Source organism: Acanthaster planci, linkage group LG17 (assembly GCF_054643075.1).
Source record: "Acanthaster planci isolate LZ-2023a linkage group LG17, COTS_SCS, whole genome shotgun sequence".
NCBI classification, from domain to species: Eukaryota; Metazoa; Echinodermata; class Asteroidea; order Valvatida; family Acanthasteridae; genus Acanthaster; species Acanthaster planci.
In genome coordinates this window covers 89188-106473 of record NC_141793.1, presented here as the reverse complement: position 1 = coordinate 106473, position 17286 = coordinate 89188, and the positions used below count along the sequence as shown (strand labels likewise).

Here is a 17286-nt window from a genome sequence, read left to right as displayed (position 1 = left end):
TACGTACACGTACTTTATGTGCACATGTACGTGCCGTCATAAAACATGTACTCGTCAACTTGACACTAGTCTGTCTGGTATGGTACATGCGCGGGTCTGCTACCCACGTGTCTGATCATGCAGTTGGTACGTGTAACGGGAAACCACCGTTCGCGCATATGGATGTATTGCCAATGCCATATTGATTCACGACTTTGCCAATGCTTCGGAAGATCCTGTCAAGCAAAATGGCTTTCACATTGAGAAATGTACTTGTTTTGGATAATGTGGCGAGCTGCTGTGCTCAAATACTACAAGATAACGGTATCCAAACAGATACGGTGGCTAAACTGAGTAAGGAAGAGCTTCTGGCAAGAATTCCGGTGAGTAGCCAGCTGCGATCACAGTCCACAACTTCAACTTCCCCGGCGTCCTGGCCGGCGACGCCGGCGAGAGTCGTGAGATGAGGCCGTAGGGTTGAGGTTTATATTTTATAGTCTAATGCGGCTACTTTAGTTTGGAACCATTCAGCTAGCGTTACGGATTATCTGACTCAACATTTCTCTGGCCCAAATCGTATTTATGGAATTTGAGTGCTTGCTAAAGTTTGAGACATGTGAATTCGATTCGCTTGCAATCAGTAGGGCCTCGTCGCGTTGAGCATTGGGTCCAGTTGCAATTACCTTAATTAATATTATAATATTACTAGGGCCCTAATTATTGTAATTATATACAACCCGGCGTGGCACAACATCCAATTCTTGCGGTATTTTGCTTTAAAAGTGCCCCCCCCCAATTATGGCATGATTGGTAGGCTTATCCGTTGACTGAATTCTATCTCGGCAACAGAGGGTTCCTTTGACATTATCATAAGTTAGGCCTATTATCATTATGCAACGTTCGTGCGCGTGTTGGAAAGGTTTTGGGGAAATTCCATTGCCACGCCGTACACAGCCCCAGATCCAGGGTTCACATCTTTCTGTATCATAGTGACTCCTTCGAGGGGTCAAAGTTTACTTTCCTAAGGGTTGTATTTCTTGTAGAATTTTAGGTTGGCATTTCATAAAAAGCTTTTTCCATGGCTTAACTACCAATCTTCCATGATTTGAATCGCAAGCAGTTGCGTAACGGTAGCTAGGATTTTACTAGTGGGGCACAAGGGGCCATCAGCATCGTATGGGGGGCATCAGCATCGTATGGGGGCACCAGCTTTCAATGATGTGGTTTTTTGGGGGCAAGTTTGGTTAGCCTTGTTAAATATATCCAGGTTTTTTTGGGGGGGCACCGGGAATCTGTTGGGGGCACGTGTGCCCCCAGGTCCCCCCCCCACACACACCACTGCTCACAAGGGTTTTTCAAAGCTACATTTAAATTTGTCCGCTGATCTTTCTGTTTCAAGGCCTTTCCAATCAGAATGTTATTTCTTCATGCTTTAACAGCTACATTCATGAAGCTCATTTGTTGAAGGATTTATGAGTGAGAAATTCCCAGGGTGAAGGAGTTGGCAACTTGCAAGGACCTTTGCAAATAAACAAAGATAACTGGCTTTGCAGTGTGACCACAGACTGAGCAAGGGGTATCGAAGGTGCATGAGAGGATGGACTAATAAGGCCATTTCTAAAACCAATTACAATTTACAACCAGATATAAAAATACAGTAAACAAAAATGGTTAAATGTACTTATAAAAAATTTCAGGTATGCTTTTGTCTCAATTAAAACTTTATTCTTTTCTCCCTTTATTCACGCATTAGAATTATGATGGAGTGATTGTCCGCTCTGCCACAAAGATTACGGCAGATGTTATGGATGTTGCCAAAAACTTGAAGATCATTGGCAGAGCAGGAACAGGAGTTGATAACATTGATGTTAGTGCAGCATCACGTCATGGCATCATTGTCATGAAGTAAGATAATTTCATTGTGATCTTTACATTCTATCAGTTGTTTTGGATTTTGTCCATCATGTATATACTATCAAATATTTTCTATTCTGATGGAAATCAAATGTTGAATTACACTCTAGAGTAAGCGTATATCGCATCACAGTCTTGTGGCAGAGATCGTAACTCCCTTAATAAATACATTTTTTAAACAGTACACCTGCTGGAAATACCTTGAGTGCTGCTGAACATACCTGTGCCATGATATGTGCTATGTCAAGGTGGGTGGATTGATCATGCATTTGCTTTATTTATTTAGTGACTTGCCAGATTTTAAATTCTAGATTTCTTCAGTGGATTAATACTTGTTGAGGTATAGATCTAAGTTATCCTTCACATGGTTCATGATCATTCTGTAAAAACTTTATCCATTGTTTTAGAGCTCTTAATCCTAATAACAATGATTTATAATGATTGTGTAAAAATTCTGTATTTTTGCCAGACATCTTCCCCAAGGTCACATGTCGTTAAAGCAGGGACGTTGGGATCGCAAGCTTTATATGGGTAATGAGCTAAATGGAAAGACATTAGGCATTATTGGTCTAGGCAAGATTGGCAAAGAAGTAGCAACAAGAATGCAGTCATTTGGCATGACGGTAAGATTTGGTGCGAGTTTGTAATTTTATTTTTATTGTCAATGTTAGGGGACGTAGATCAGTGCCCTGTGAACACCCGTTTTTCTCTGTTGGGATTGTAGTTTTTGTACTGTCCATTTTCATTGATGTAGTCTGCTTTTTTCTCTTCTTAGTTTGACAATTGATTTTCTTCATCAGCTTTCAGTTTAGTTGGAATGGGAGTTGAATATAACCCAAACACTGATTAATCAGCTTCCCCCTAAAAAACTACAAATTCAGATACATGTATGAAAACACCCAGCCACAGAGTTGCACCTGATAGAGTAAAAGTGGAGGTTAAATTTATTCTGAAATTTGCTTGATCCAACCCAACATTTGATATAGTTTGGACTTCAATCAAAGTACAAGTCTAACTTTGATATACATGTACTTTTCTGATTTATTGTAGTCTGATTAAATTGTCAGGATCCACGACTTACAGCATTTTATGATTGTCTTGATTTAGACAATAGGTTATGATCCTCTTGTCCCAGCATCTGAGGCTGCTGAATTTAATACTGAGTGGATGGAACTGGAACAACTTTGGCCAAAGGCTGATTACGTCACTGTGCACGTCCCTTTGATCCCACAAACAAGAGGTACACCCAGCTAAGTTTCGCTTTGATGGTATTTCAAACATTTGTTCTAGCAGGCTCTAAAGCCCTTTTCATACGACAACAAAAAAACTAGCAAGGTTCGAGAAATTTTCTCATGGTTGAGAAATCTTACAAACGTGCCATCGTGTGAAAGGTCGCCAATGCTTGAGAGTGACAAGCATTCCTGGTGAATCCTTTAGATATTTTGGAGGAGGTCCGGACCTATGACAAAATCTTCTGCTTGCGGAAGATTTCTCAAGCAACCCATGAGAAACAGTTGTGTGAATGGACGCACTGTTTATTGTACAACGTCCCCTGCAATGACCTAGCGTGTGTGCTTTTAACTTCATTTATGTTCAGGCATGTCCAGGGTGCAGCGATCGTGGCACTGCTGGCCGGTGCAATTGGGAATACCTCCCGCGACTTCCCGTCACACGTGGCTATTGAGGACCATGCTGTCCATTTTTGCCATAATCGCTGCATTTTCCATGGCAGTTATGAGGCTGAGAGTCTCATCATACTCCCAGCCCTTCTTGGAATTTTTCTGCGTTTTGGTACTCTCCGAAGCATCGGTTTCGAGAGAACATTTTTTCGTCTGCAAGTTTGACTCTGCCGATGAGGCGTCAGCCATTTTCATCGATGGTCTCCAACCTTTGACCTCACATTGCGCTGGTACTAGCAGTATTGTGCTCAGTAAGTGTGGAGTTCACTGGCAACCCGTGGAAAAAGCGTTCGTGTCTCAAGGAATGCTTGGGAAATGTTACAGGGTGCCGTGTGAAAAGACATGATCGCAGTTTGTAAAGTAAACAATCCCCGCTCCGAAAATGTGTCTCAAGCCTTGCGAGTTTCTTTGACGTCATGTGAAAAGGGCTTAAAGGTGTAATCTGCTTCTTGCGGCAGCTAAGTCCACACTATTTATCTGGGCAGCAAAATGGCTGTTGAATTGGTTAGATTGGCAGGCATTATTGAGGGATATTTTGTGCAGTGACTCAGCTCTTCAATTCCTTTGTTCTGTGATTGATTATGGAAAAATATTTACCATTTGTCACTGTTTTAAGGTCTGCTTGGTGAAAAGACATTCCCACTCTGCAAAAGTGGTGTACGTGTCATCAATGTTGCTAGGGGTGGAGTCATCGATGAAGCTGCATTACTCAAAGCATTGGAGTCTGGTCAGTGTGGAGGGGCAGCACTTGATGTTTTTGAACAGGTGTGTGGACATGTGCTAAGAGGATGGAGGAAGGAGGGTGGATTTGACCCTAATTGACGGATTCACAGCAGTTGAACATGTATTCTTTTTTAATTTGATAAAATGCATGTGGCTTATAACTGCATTTTCTGTCTGTGGTATTTTTTGTTCATAATTCAATTTTAGTTTTTCGTAATCGCACGGAATTTCAGTGTTGGGTTAACTGTAAAGATCATTTGTCAATATTTCAGGAACCACCAACCAACACTGCCCTTATACAACACAATAAGGTAGTTTGCACCCCTCATCTTGGAGCAAGCACAGAGGAAGCTCAACTACGTGTTGCCATGGAGATAGCTGAGCAGTTTGTGGATGCAGTGAATGGCAAATCACTCTTTGGTGCAGTAAGTGCTAGTATAATTATTTCACCCAGCCTTTTTAACAGTCAACCATCCCCAACAAATCTGCAGGTTGACTGCTTATGAAATCTACACATTAACAAATAAAGCTGAAGATCCCAGGGTCAAGGCTTGCCAGAGCACGGTAAATTTATAAATTTCTCTTAAGCCTTTACAGTATTTATAACAAGTCCTTCAATAAGATGAATATTTTAAGGAATTCTTCATTGAAATGATAAAGCTAATCTGTCTCACTATTTTGTTTATAGATTTCATATCACAAACCTTGCGCAGATGTTGACTACTTTTCTTCATCTATCCTGACCTCAATACGTTTATATCTTACATCACAGGTTAATGCAAATGCCTTAAGCAATGCCCTCAAGCCTGAGACAAAGCCATTTGTGGCACTTGGGAAATGTTTAGGAGCTGTGGCTACAGCTTTATGTGGACAAGTTACCAACCAAACCCAAGTCCAAGTCATCACATATGGTAAGTAGTTGCGCCGAGCAATGAGCAACTTATGTCTTGTGTCCAAGTGCCTGTGAAAGCAGTATCTTTCTCTGAGGTTAAAGCAACAGCATAATATCAGACAGAGGTCAAATAAGCCAGTATCCTTGGGTATGTTTCTGCAACCCTTGATTCCCTATTAGAGCCTTGGTTAGCTGTAGACAAATATGAGATACCATTCCTGCAGGGCCATCACACTCACACACTGGTTTTAACTTGAGCGGGGACTTTCAATTCAAGAAGATGTTTATTCCATACTCTATTTCAAAACAAAAATTACGTTGATAATTAAGGGAACAAGGTACTTAGAAATTGATGAATGGGATAAGAAAATACATATAAGTTAAAGAAACTTGGTACATTGAAATTAGCAAAGTGGATGTAAATAATTTTTCTTTCAGATAAATGTACTTAATGAAACAAAAAGAACATTACAATTTATAAGATAGTCCATGTAGTCCATGTACAAATGTGAAGAGAAAAGAAAAGAGCATGAGGCTGTTGAATAAGTCACAACACCCTGTTGGTCTTAGAGAAATGCAACCTGCATGCTACCTGTGTGCAAACAGTGAAATCATAATAATCGTCTTTATAAGGTGCAATTCTCGCAAGGCGGCCCAAAGAGCTGTACATTTAGCCCAATAGTAATGGCTTCTAATTCTGGTTGCTGGATTAGTACGTTTTTATCATAAACCAAGGCACGGCCAAGTTGTCTCAGCCATTTTTTGAGTTGATAAAATGATACTATTGATCTGAAAGAACTTTCTTAGACTCACAGCATTGAGGATGAATGCCAGCTTACTTGGTGATGTTGTTTGCTTGATGCAGGTGACAGCTTAAAACAGGCAGGGTCGTACCTTGGAGCAGCTGTAACAGTGGGTTTACTGAGAAGTAGTACATCAAATGGCATGAACCTGGTGAATGCTGGAGTTGTAGCCAAAGAAATAGGCATTCAGGTAACAAGATACATTAAATCTAATCCAACAGCTCTGATTCCTCCAACAGCCATGGCATTTAGCGTCTAACTTAAATTCAATACAGCATTTATTAAGGATTACAGAGTCTTCCTCATTGTTAAATGCGGTAATGAGTAAACTAATCCAAAGACTTTTTGAGGGGGATTGTTTGCTTGTTTTGGGTTTTTTGTTTACTGCAAGTTGTCATTTACTTGATTTGAAAAGGTTTCAAAGCAAACAGAGCATTAGTAGTCTTTGAATGACTACAGGGGCTTTGCGTGGTAGCCACCTTGCAGGGCAGTTCTTGTTCCATAGGGAGACCTCTTTTGTTCAGACCCCATGGAACAAAAGCACTGGCCTGCAACATGGCAGCCGTGCAAACTGTCGTTTTACATCATCATCTTGTGTCTGTTTCTGGTTGGTTTCAGATTGCGACAAGTCATCAAGATTGTGCCCCTGTACCCCAGACCAGTGCATGTGTCTCTGTGGTAGTCACAGTGAATGGTGTTAGTCACAAACTGAGTGGTTCTGTCATGAGTGATTCACCTGTCCTCCTTGAGATTGATGATGCCATATTTGTCAGTGGTGTTATGCTTCAAGGCAACATGCTGCTGTACAGAACACAGGCAGGAGTTACAGCATTCCCGGCCATTGCAAGTAAGTTATTAGTGACAAATGTAATGCATTCCTCTATGCCTTGACAGATAAGGGCGCTATTTATCGCAACAAAATTGTATGTGCAGTTTAGAAGCTAGATGTGCCATCCATATCAAAAGCATGGCATGTACTTTAGCATTGCAAGAACACTTCGTGACTACATCAACTGATTTAAGTTTTATTGCTGACAGTTATGTTATTCAGCAGCCAGATCTTATACCTCCAACAAAACTATGGTTTGCTTTTGATTGATAACAGGTGTTTTGTCATCCAGCAACCAGATCTTATCATATGGAACTACCCCTCCATCTGACAATGGCTCTTGGAGTGCCATGCAACTAGCATCTCCACTGCCTAGTGTGGACAGCCTCAAACAGCATGTCACCTTTGCTGTTCAACTGAGTCTTGATTGAGCCAATTGGCATACAGGATAGTTGACCAATGACATAAATAGTCTAAGTAATGTGATCTATATGTGTATGCCAGGTTTTATTCCTAGCATTGCTTTTGTCTGTTATATTGGAATGATTGGGACATCGTGATATTTCATTTCTTTCTAGTTGTGATTCCTGGTGTCTTGCAGAACATTATGCAGAGTACTTATTTTAGCATTTCAGTTGATTGGTACTGAAGTTGGGGTTTTTGATATACTTTCACTTAATTATGACGTTTATGGTGCAAGCAAAAGTGTTTGAAGCATTTCATTTTATTTGCAATTGTTTCATTTTTTGTTGCACGTTTTTAAAAGGTGTGGTTGTATTGTTTGACTTCAGTTTAGTACAGAATTTCACTGAAGGCATATGGGTATATTCACACATCACACATGCACCATAATTATGGATAAACTCCTGAATGTTACAGAAAATTGGGAGAAATAATGAGTTTTAAAATTTAACATGGTAGGATATACAGTTATTGTTACGTGTGTCATTATTTAAACAATTGGTTTGTGAATTTTGATTTAATCAGCAGCTGTCCAATACATTGAATGTATTGCACATAAAAATGATATCCAAATTAAAGCTTGCCTGTAATTCTTCCTGTAATGGGCATATCTTGCAAATTCATTCAAATCTTGTAACCAAGTAAGTGTGCTCAGAAACTTTATAAATTGCCATTTCCCTGAATATTTTGTAAAAGAGGCAGCTTGCTTTTTTTCGAGGGAAAAATTGGGCATTACCACTTGGGTGTACATGGTCTGTAACAGCAAACATTTGGTTTTTGATGCAAATAATAAAAGGACTGCAGGAAATGTCTTTATTTCATGTATTTCAATCACACAAATTATGATTGCAGTGATATGTGGCCGCCACTTTTTTTTTTCATTTTTCAGGTAAGGAACGAAACAAAAGTATGACAACATGCCATTGTATTACATGTGTCATGCAAGTTCATGTATTCTGTTTGGATTGTCAGTATTAAACTGATCAAATGTCACTGATGTCCAGGTGCTCCTTGATCATTTTTTAACTCAAGTCTTCGTACTTGGATTCCTTCTTGCAAAGTCCAACGGTGAATTTAGCCCCGTCCTGAAGTAAGAAAGGATAGAGCGTTTTTGATGTCTCGGAAATATAAATGAATTTGAAAAAAATTTCTTGTGGTAAAGAAAAGGACAGTAGTTTGCTGTACCTTAATGTTTGCAGGTAACTCAGTCCAGAAATCTGCATTGGGTATGGCATCTTTTCCACTGGCGCCTCGAACAAATTTCATAAAGCAGGTTCCACCGATGAAATAGACCAAGACCAGCACGGAAAAACTGAAGAGGAATGATGAGGAAGGAGTTTTGCCAGATGCTGAAGGGAAGGGGGAAACGGTTATGTATCCTGGCCCTACTTTCAAAGCCACCCCCTCCCCAAAAAGTAACTTCTTTTTTATTGAGCTAGAGAATGTAATTGGTTGTAATTTCCTAATCTAATTTGTCACGATTTTCTTAAAAAATGAAAATGCTCCTGAAGCTAATTACTCACATGATGCAGAGTATTGAGCCAGAGCTCAGTCCGGACGATGAGGGCGGTGTTGGAGCTTGACAACCATCCGGACATGCGCACTTCGACGTTAAGGTGAAATACTGCAAAAGCGCGAGGCATGCAAGGGGTAAGTCAATATCAAACTGTCCAAAATTTGTTTATGAGGTCTAGGCCATCTTATTAGTATAACAGCAATTTGGAGTCGTTGACTTTTAAGAAGAAAGAAATGTCGGATTCTTTTCAGGCTGAAAAGAATAGTGTTGCCGTCTATGGGGACAATCTGAATTATTGACTAAACTCTTAACTTTTACATCAAATGTGACTGAAATTTTGAAATTTTACTTTTTATGCGCTATGAATATCTCCAACACTGTATCGAAAAGGTTTCAGTCATAACTTGCAGCAAAGAAGGAGGAAAACATGCAAATCCCTGTAGGCCCTACAAAGTGGAGAGTAGTTGCCCTTTTGCCTAGCCCAGGTTGGACGTTGTCTTCATTTCATTACGACTGACCTCCCTAATGTAGTATGGTCAGGGAGTCCACCTGGGCTACCAGACGTGAGTCCAACAATTTACGTCCGACCGTGAGAATGGTTTTGTAGGCTGATTCAACTTTCAAGCATGTCAAGTGTGAATCCTTTGCCACCGTCATCCATTCTTCCTACATGTCCCATGTGTCCATCCGGAGCTGAAGGTACAGTTTACTTACATAGTTTGTTTTAGAGGCATCTGTTTGGCCTAATACATCCAGTGTAGGCTGACTTGCTGTACTGCAGACTAAATCCACAATCGTAGTCCTGCAAGATAGAGGCAGAGAAATACAGAGCGCTGCAAGAACAGTGGGCCTATTCGTTCGGGGTGGACAGGGAGGAATCTTCTCTCTCTGGACATTCTCCCAGTATCTTAGCAGTGCTTTTTCATCGGCGTTGGTCGAGACTTAAGAAATTTTTAGCAGTCATTCTGACACCACGTATTGTAAATGCTCTTGCGCAGTGCCCATTTTCCCGAGACAGGCCAGTCATAAGTACAAACGTTTTTCTACATGTCGTTATGATGTGCTAAATGCCGGCCAGGCCTGCACGTGAGTGTTGCCTTGAAACTCAAACGATCTTTGTAACGAAGACATACGCCAGACTGATGTCAAAGTTCACAGGCGTTTTGATAAACAGTCCGTAATTCATTGTTTTAAATACTTGTAACAAAGATAATTTTCACGGGAATATTTACCTGAGATCGTCTGTATATGTAATTATGTATTGCTTTCCATTATCACCCCAGACAGCTGATGAAGCTGAACCCAAGCCATATGATTCTTGATTGTTCTTCTGACAAGCCTGCAACAATATTCAGTGAAACAAAAAGAACAGAAAGAAAAGCATGAAAGATATTTCTCTGGGGAAAGGGAATGTGTGTTTCTAAACGATAATGTGTGTGTACTTACAATGACATCTTTACAATATGTGTTTGAGAAGTCGTAACATGGATTGAAGGCATATTCCCAGTTGCCCAGAGGGTCCGGCCGAAAATTGAACCTGAAAAAGAACGGCTTAATTTTTTAGTTTCACCGTCTGTATTTTTTTGTCATTTCCCAAGAATGAGGATTACATGCATGTATGTTAAAAATTTACTCACATTAAAAATTAATACAGAAATCTTACCGAGGCGCTTGCTTTCCTTGGTAACCGATGGAGCGTATGTCAATACGTTTACCATCTGACAACTTACACGAGCAGTCGTCTATTTTAGTGCATTTAGGAAGATCACATCGCGCCGATGAAAATAATAACGTCCAAATGAGTAATCCATTGATAAGGCTAGTCGTTCTAACGTTTGATGATGGGAACGCCATCTTGAATTTATTGTTTTTTCCAGTTAGGGCTACAGTAATAGGTGCTATTTGGCTTGTTGAAGTTTAGTTTGGTTATGACTTTCTCTCAGATAACCAAAAGAAGAAATAACTGCTAAATTTCTATTGGAAAGAACAGTTTAACCAACAAATGTATCGGATCGCCCCCTGTATAAAGCTGCAATCAAACGAGTATGACAATAAATCATGCAAAAGATCAAAGTCCAGTCTGAATCCGTACGGTTTGCTTGTGACTTCGTATTACCTAATATTTTATCATACATTTAACATACATGTACATGTATGTGGGAAGTATAATGCATAGGCCTAGACCAGTCAACAACCCAACAAGCAATCCAAGATAGAACCACATAACAAACGAACAACTCGACTCAAGCAGAACAAACAACTGTACGTTGAAAATCGTGAATAAACGCGGCCTCAAAAGAGTCCGCATGAAGGATTAGTTTTCTTGCAGTTGTAAATTATCAGATATTGCATTGTGACTCTTAAAACGGCCATTATTAAAACCGTTTTCTTAAACTTTCATTTTCATCGATCTGTGCTGTAAATAATGGATGAGTGTTTTAGGTTAACCAAGCAAAACTTCTGCCTTTAGGACCTACATCTATGTAGACATACTATCTGGACATACTTTCTTGAAATGAGATATACTTCTCCAGGTCAGATGAGTGACGAATAGGTGGAATCGATCAGACCGTAATCGAGAATCAAACTGCAGCATTCAAACTTTCACCTTTCATAGACCTAACACCTTGGCAATTGAGGTTTCAACTTATATCTTTATACGATGAACTCTTTCCACAGCTGATAATAAACATGAAACCATCCTGCAAACAAAAAAAAATGCATAAATCAATATAGCCAAAAGATGCACGCGCGTCACTTTTTCTCGGCTGCAGTAGCCTCCTCACAATACGTCACTTACAAACACTTCAGTTTTTTAATGACATAGAAACAAAGGCCATTTTCTTCAGTGAAAACAGTGACATAAGACATTACCTTGATATATCCCGGTAAACTTAACCAGAACCCACTGTTTGGTAGTAGTTCTGTGCCCTCTGCTCCTCGCACAAACTTCATGAAAAGTACACCTCCGATAACATATACCACAAGCAACACGGCAAAGCTGTCGGGTAAATAATATTTATGTACAAGTTAAATATATAAAAAATACATTCTTATGGGTTTAAGCTTAGCATTCTTATGTCTTACAGTCTGAAATCATAGATAAAGAGATTTTGAATGATTGAAACAACTCACATGATACAAATAACCGATCCAGCGCTTATTCCACCTTCGGGTAGTGCTTTTCCACATTTACCCGGACAAGCACATTCCGTTGTCATCCGAAAATACTACAGAAATGGTCCAATCAATGCCCAGTTATTCTTAATGGAGATAACAAAGCAAACTTTAAATGAGAATTCAGAAGAGTCATAAATCTCGAACTCCTTTGCGATTTTAAAAGTAAGCTAACTTACATATTTTTTCGACAAGTCGGGGATTTCTCCTAAAACATCAAGCTTTGGTTCTTTTGCAGTTTCGTCGCATCTAAGTTCCACGATTGTTGACCTATTTGGAAGGAAATTATGCGACGCAGGGTTGCAGAAGCCTAGCTTGTTACGTGAATTTATAGGCTGACGTCTTTATTCCCGATTCATCCGAGAAGTGGTTGTAAAATATATGTAGCCTATGATGTTGTGTATTCTATCTGCATATGTGAGATTGACTTCCCTCCATGTTTCCCCATCCTTGTTTCCTTTGCATAATTAGTCACTGTACCTGCCTTCCTGACCATCTGTGTAACGGATACTGTAATAGCCTCCATCTTGACTCCACGAAGCGCTTTGGGCGGTCCCAAGTGGAAAGCTGGTAGTATGGGCTTCATTGGTTTGACATGCCTAAAATAAAAGAATAGATGGGCGCTGAACATGCATCGTAAACTATCAGTTTTGACAGTAACAATCTTTAAACTGATTTGGTTGTACTTCGCTGTCAAATTTCTTTATCGAAGGGTTTTGAAACTCCAAATGCGACTTAATAAGAATATCCCTGAATACAAACAAGTTAGGAGTGTTGCTGAGAACATGTATATGCTTATTAATTATATCAAGGCCGCAAGATACACTGTACGTCCGATTGACTACAATGGTAGAAAAAAATCATTGGTTATACCTTTTTAGGCCTATATGATGCCACTTTTTAGCAAGAAGTGATAAAGAGGTATACTCACTATACATTCCGAGGTGCAGTATTCGTCTCGAAAGTTATAACATGGATTGTAGGTGTATTCATACGGGCCGCTTTTTTGGTATTCAAATCTGCAAGTTCCATGCCACAACGAAATAAAGTCAGTACGGAAAACGTATTTCCCTGTGGCCGACTTCAGCCAGCTTTGTCGTATAATCTCGTTTGATAAAGTCATTGAAAGTGCGACATTTGTTTTAGTTTTAATTGGAGGTGTAATATTGAGTAAGCTGCACGTGTATGGATTTGGTTATAATATGTACATGACTCAACTTACTTGGGAAATCCTGGCACACCTAGATGGCTAATGTTAACCTCTCTTCCGTCATCCAAAGCACAAACACACCCATCAATCTGCCTACATACTGGTAGATCAGCAGAGCTATCCCGCAGTTGAACGGCAAGCAGGAAAACAATGAATTCGAACAGACATACGAAACACTGACATGCAGAGACTGAAACCATTCCCATAGCTAAATTACACCAAACAACTGGGAAATCATTCAAATCAATGCATTACAAAAGAAAGACTAAACACACTCTAGCTCCTGGCCGTTTGCCAATCCTTTATTGATCAAGGTTTATTAGTTTGTTTGAAAACATAAATGCAAAAAACAGCAGGCTAAAGATCTACTTAAACCAACCGTCTAAAATGCGACGATAGGTCAAAATCCATTCGTCGTATTTGAGTTTCTATTTTTGTTGCAGTGCAATACACTTGTGGGTTTGTCATGGTCATATGACAAAGCTTTGACAACCGTCTGGCATAGGTCATAACAAGAGTTCAAAATGACTGAATTCACTTGTATCAATAGCAAGGGTTAAGACTTGGTAGATATATAAAGAGAAGCTGGGGTTGGAACGAAATTCCGACATCAATGTGTGTTATAATGATTTATTTTCCTGTCGGCGCGTTTAGAAGAAGTTGATCACAAATAATAATTGCTTTGAATGAAGCACTGAACCTTGTCAAAGTATTCGCCTTGGGTAGAAGCGCCCCCTCATCGGTTGAAAAGTGTAATATGGGACGGGAGTGTTCATTTTGTTGGACCGTAAAACACGTGCATTTCATAGTCGTTGGTGAACCAGCGAAGTTCCTATGAAGGGAGCCTCCGTTGCTTAGAAAATTGTGCCCTCTCTTGGTCTAAGTCGAGACTCATACTGCAACACTATGGATTATTGCTGCGTTTCTCATGCATTTCCATAGCCATTCCGTGTTACTGTCGTTCTCTGTCTGCTCTGTTTTACCCACACGCTTGATGTTTATTTCAAATCTTCTGGGGTAGCATTGTCACACCATGGATGCTTTTATTCAGATCCTGCTAGATTTCATCATACTTTGCCGTTCTCTTGCCCCCTGAAAACACGAACTTAAACCCGTCCTGCACAAAACCGAAGAAAAACTACATGTACAATTATCGTTTATTCAACAATCCTACTGGCACATCGCCCAGAAAGTCCATTAATTTTTTTCATACATTATTAGTCACATAGAGACACTTGTGAAAGTCTTTTCAGTTGGGTGATTTGGGATGGTATTCCTCTCCCCCTTCCGGCACTTCCCGTCCGACCACACGTGACTATTACGACAATACTTCACAGTGACATTAATTCTCTGTCTTTTGTTAATTAAACAAGCTCACCTTAATGTAAACAGACAAACTTATCCAGAGAGACACATTGGGGATTACTTCCAATCCAACAGCCCTACGTACAAACTTCATAAAGAGAACTCCGCAGATGAAGTAGATGATAACCAGTCCTGAAAAACTGCGATGACGTCATGTATACGTCAGAAAATTGAACAAGATAATGTAATGATGTTTCTAGGAAATTATGAGTAAGGCCCTATATGCTTTATGGAATATAAATATATGATTTGAATGAAAGAACGAGTGAATGGCATGATATTGCAGGTAACAAAGCTGACCATAATATGACAACTATTGTTAGTTGTTACACACTACAATCGTAATTCACCTGATGCAAATGATCGTTCCCACACTTATGGCCAGTCCACTACCTGTTTCTTTGGTCGGTGTTGGACCTTTACATTCTCCAGGGCATGCACAATTTGTTGTGAGGACAAAATACTAAATTAAATAGGATAAACAAAACCAGCCTTGTGTTAGACTTCACTTTTAATGAAAACACCTCTTTTTGGTTTGATCCGTTTCTTCTGTAATTCCATGTTCTGGATAAATGAAGGCAATAATTTTTTTATCATTAAAAGTCCATGAATCGATATTCACCATTTTTCCAGTCTCTCCTGGCTTTTCTCCTAGAACCTGAAGTCTTGCAGTAGTGGAAGATTTGTCGCATTTCAATTCAACTAACGTTGACCTGTCAAAAACAGTTTAACCCTTTTTCTTTTTATTATAAAATCAAATCAACAACTTTACCTCAACTTTAATTAAGCAACCATACGCATGTCAAAGGAAATTAAAATCATTGCATCCCTAACAAAATATATTCATGGTTGCAGCAAGAAATAGATTTCTACGATTGACTTGGTTGAACCAATTGTCTTGTTTTGTGGCAGGACTCTCACCTGCTGGTTTCTCTGTCTTCATATGATATTGTGTATGATTCACTTGTTTCCGAGCCCCACTTAGCTGTTGCCGCTTTGCCAAGACCAATCGAGGAGGTGTAGTCCTTCGTGGTTTGACAGGCCTGCAAAATTCATCCTGATCAGTCACTTTTCAATGTCAAACTGTGTAGTTTTGTCCATCTCTTTGAACATGTATAAATTTCTACAATTAACTAATCTAGAAAATAATTTCAATCCTTTAATTGAGACAAATATTATAACTTAAAATAAAAGCAAATGCTCGTGTAAACCAATTAATTTTCCTACGATTGGCAGCCGATCATTTTCCAGCGCGGCTTGCTTGTGTGCTCCAATGGCATTATACGGAAAGTAGATAACCACGAGCAGGAAATCCAGTAGAAACTGATGCCACTTACAACGACATTCTTGCAGTGCTCATCACTGAAGTCATAGCATGGATTATAGGTGCATTCATAATCCTTGTCATCAGGTTGGACTTCATATGGGAATCTAAAAAACAAACACTCTGATGTTTTTAGGTTAAATTTTCAACAATCAGTTTGATATTGAAAATGTGTCCGAAGACGGTCTTACTCAATAGCCCTGGAAGGCAGTAACACAGATGTAGATTTATTCGAATAAATAGCTTTATTTAATTAAAAAATAAACCAGAAAACATAAAAACCGTTTGTAGAAGAGACAAAAACTCAAACAACTGCTCTGAAGAGGCCTGAGGGGAGCAGAGTACTGGCAAGTAAATAACAATTCAAAATGGTGTATCACTTTGTCAAACCTTGGCCTGCCTTTAGTTCCCAGCGACCAAATGTTGATTTGTTTACCATCCGATAACATACACGAACATTCGTCTAGCTGCTTACACTCTGGCAAAGCATGGTGTAGTTTCAGAAGTGAGAGAGAAACAAAGGGAACGACAAACCAACTGAACATGTTAATATAGCTGAATTGCCTTCAAAAACTGAGTGACTTGCGCCGAACTGTACGTAACGGGGTCACAATAAGCCTTATCAACGGGGTAAATGTTCTCACAGGCATCCAGTGCGATTCATGTGTATGGGTTGTCATTCGGTTTACACTGAAGTGACTTTGCAGGATTAACTTAAAAATAGGGGTTGAACTCCACATTGCTGAAGTCCGAGTTTAGGATGTGGTTTGTTTCATTAGCACTGATCGAATGGGGGCGCTCTATCCGAAATCGACGCAGGGTTTATCATTGTGGATGGGTTCTCAGACGTATTAGGAATGTGACGAAAAACCTATCAGTCTCATGTTGCTCAGAATCATTGTACATTAATTTTCCTTATCAGGATACTTGGTTTGGGAAGAAATATCGACTCATGGGACGGCTTATGAACAAACCTTTGGTGTGAAAATCTCAGCACATTCTCCTCCAACTGGAAGACAAATTGCTAGATTATTATTGTACCATGTTTGAATTAAAATTCATTTTTCACCTTTCCAATAATCCATTCCTGAACCAAATGACTAACGATATGTTGTGCAAATTTGGACAAATACATAATGCTTTATCCAACAATCTGATGGAGCAACGTTAATAAAAGTGACAGAAGCTACGGAGTTCAAGTGACACATTTATTTGATTTAATTTAAGGTTCTGTTTATTTTCAACAAGTGAGTGGTCATTCCAAGAAAGAGGCCACGCACAGTGACATGCTTATTGTCAGTACTCTTTATGAACAGCATAATGTAGAAAATTACAATTCAAGATGTATTATTCACACTTATCGCGTTTACTCAGTGTTATGGTCTAGGTTCCAAAAGATCTTACATCACAAAA

At 39.5% G+C, this 17286-nt stretch overlaps 4 protein-coding genes across 7 annotated transcripts; 1 reads left to right on the top strand and 3 right to left on the bottom strand.

Annotated features, from left to right (window-relative positions):
• The first annotated feature begins 43 nt into the window (after positions 1-43).
• On the top strand, positions 44-8312 carry phgdh (phosphoglycerate dehydrogenase). Its single transcript, XM_022243328.2, has 11 exons — positions 44-362; positions 1733-1884; positions 2076-2141; positions 2363-2516; positions 3001-3133; positions 4189-4337; positions 4568-4720; positions 5068-5206; positions 6053-6180; positions 6609-6837; positions 7096-8312. The coding sequence occupies exons 1-11, from the start codon at positions 201-203 to the stop codon at positions 7248-7250; spliced, it is 1620 nt and encodes a 539-aa protein (XP_022099020.2). The 5' UTR covers positions 44-200; the 3' UTR covers positions 7251-8312.
• On the bottom strand, positions 4826-10651 carry LOC147796254 (uncharacterized). Of its 3 annotated transcripts, none has more exons than XM_022243336.2 (8): positions 10461-10651; positions 10244-10334; positions 10030-10136; positions 9512-9599; positions 8805-8905; positions 8467-8593; positions 8323-8366; positions 4826-6148 (listed from the first exon to the last, which is right to left on the bottom strand). In XM_022243336.2, the coding sequence occupies exons 1-8, from the start codon at positions 10649-10651 to the stop codon at positions 6124-6126; spliced, it is 774 nt and encodes a 257-aa protein (XP_022099028.2). In that variant the 3' UTR covers positions 4826-6123. The 3 variants fall into 3 exon arrangements, 2 of the variants coding, with proteins under 2 accessions (XP_022099028.2, XP_087003834.1); XR_015428115.1 differs by having other exon boundaries at positions 6055-6148; positions 8467-8630; XM_087147708.1 differs by lacking the exon at positions 8323-8366 and having other exon boundaries at positions 6010-6148; positions 8467-8630.
• On the bottom strand, positions 10624-13497 carry LOC110983780 (uncharacterized). 2 transcript variants are annotated; one of them, XM_022243334.2, is made up of 7 exons: positions 13197-13487; positions 12906-12993; positions 12455-12573; positions 12154-12244; positions 11933-12027; positions 11672-11798; positions 10624-11499 (listed from the first exon to the last, which is right to left on the bottom strand). In XM_022243334.2, the coding sequence occupies exons 1-7, from the start codon at positions 13388-13390 to the stop codon at positions 11440-11442; spliced, it is 774 nt and encodes a 257-aa protein (XP_022099026.1). In that variant the 5' UTR covers positions 13391-13487; the 3' UTR covers positions 10624-11439. The 2 variants fall into 2 exon arrangements, with proteins under 2 accessions (XP_022099026.1, XP_087003833.1); XM_087147707.1 differs by lacking the exon at positions 10624-11499 and having other exon boundaries at positions 11569-11798; positions 13197-13497.
• On the bottom strand, positions 13466-16560 carry LOC110983782 (uncharacterized). Its single transcript, XM_022243337.2, has 7 exons — positions 16264-16560; positions 15887-15980; positions 15471-15592; positions 15172-15262; positions 14900-15012; positions 14563-14689; positions 13466-14301 (listed from the first exon to the last, which is right to left on the bottom strand). Exons 1-7 carry the CDS (start codon positions 16416-16418, stop codon positions 14242-14244), a joined length of 762 nt encoding a protein of 253 aa, XP_022099029.1. The 5' UTR covers positions 16419-16560; the 3' UTR covers positions 13466-14241.
• Positions 16561-17286: the final 726 nt, after the last annotated feature.

Coding starts and splice junctions, on each gene's coding strand:
- LOC110983780 (XM_087147707.1), bottom strand. CDS start 13,390: ATGGGAATGGTTTCAGTCTCTGCATGTCAGTGTTTCGTATGTCTGTTC. Junction 12,994..13,196: donor GGTGTGCCAGGATTTCCCAA/GTAAGTTGAGTC, acceptor TGGAACTTGCAG/ATTTGAATACCAAAAAAGCG. Junction 12,574..12,905: donor ACTGCACCTCGGAATGTATA/GTGAGTATACCT, acceptor CTTTTATTTTAG/GCATGTCAAACCAATGAAGC.
- phgdh (XM_022243328.2), top strand. CDS start 201: ATGCTTCGGAAGATCCTGTCAAGCAAAATGGCTTTCACATTGAGAAAT. Junction 363..1,732: donor AGCTTCTGGCAAGAATTCCG/GTGAGTAGCCAG, acceptor TTCACGCATTAG/AATTATGATGGAGTGATTGT. Junction 3,134..4,188: donor TTTGATCCCACAAACAAGAG/GTACACCCAGCT, acceptor CACTGTTTTAAG/GTCTGCTTGGTGAAAAGACA.
- LOC110983782 (XM_022243337.2), bottom strand. CDS start 16,418: ATGTTCAGTTGGTTTGTCGTTCCCTTTGTTTCTCTCTCACTTCTGAAA. Junction 15,263..15,470: donor GAAGACAGAGAAACCAGCAG/GTGAGAGTCCTG, acceptor TGTTTTTGACAG/GTCAACGTTAGTTGAATTGA. Junction 14,302..14,562: donor GTTTGTCTGTTTACATTAAG/GTGAGCTTGTTT, acceptor GGTTTTGTGCAG/GACGGGTTTAAGTTCGTGTT.
- LOC147796254 (XM_022243336.2), bottom strand. CDS start 10,651: ATGGCGTTCCCATCATCAAACGTTAGAACGACTAGCCTTATCAATGGA. Junction 8,906..9,511: donor ATGCCTCTAAAACAAACTAT/GTAAGTAAACTG, acceptor GCGCTTTTGCAG/TATTTCACCTTAACGTCGAA. Junction 8,367..8,466: donor AGTTACCTGCAAACATTAAG/GTACAGCAAACT, acceptor TTCTTACTTCAG/GACGGGGCTAAATTCACCGT.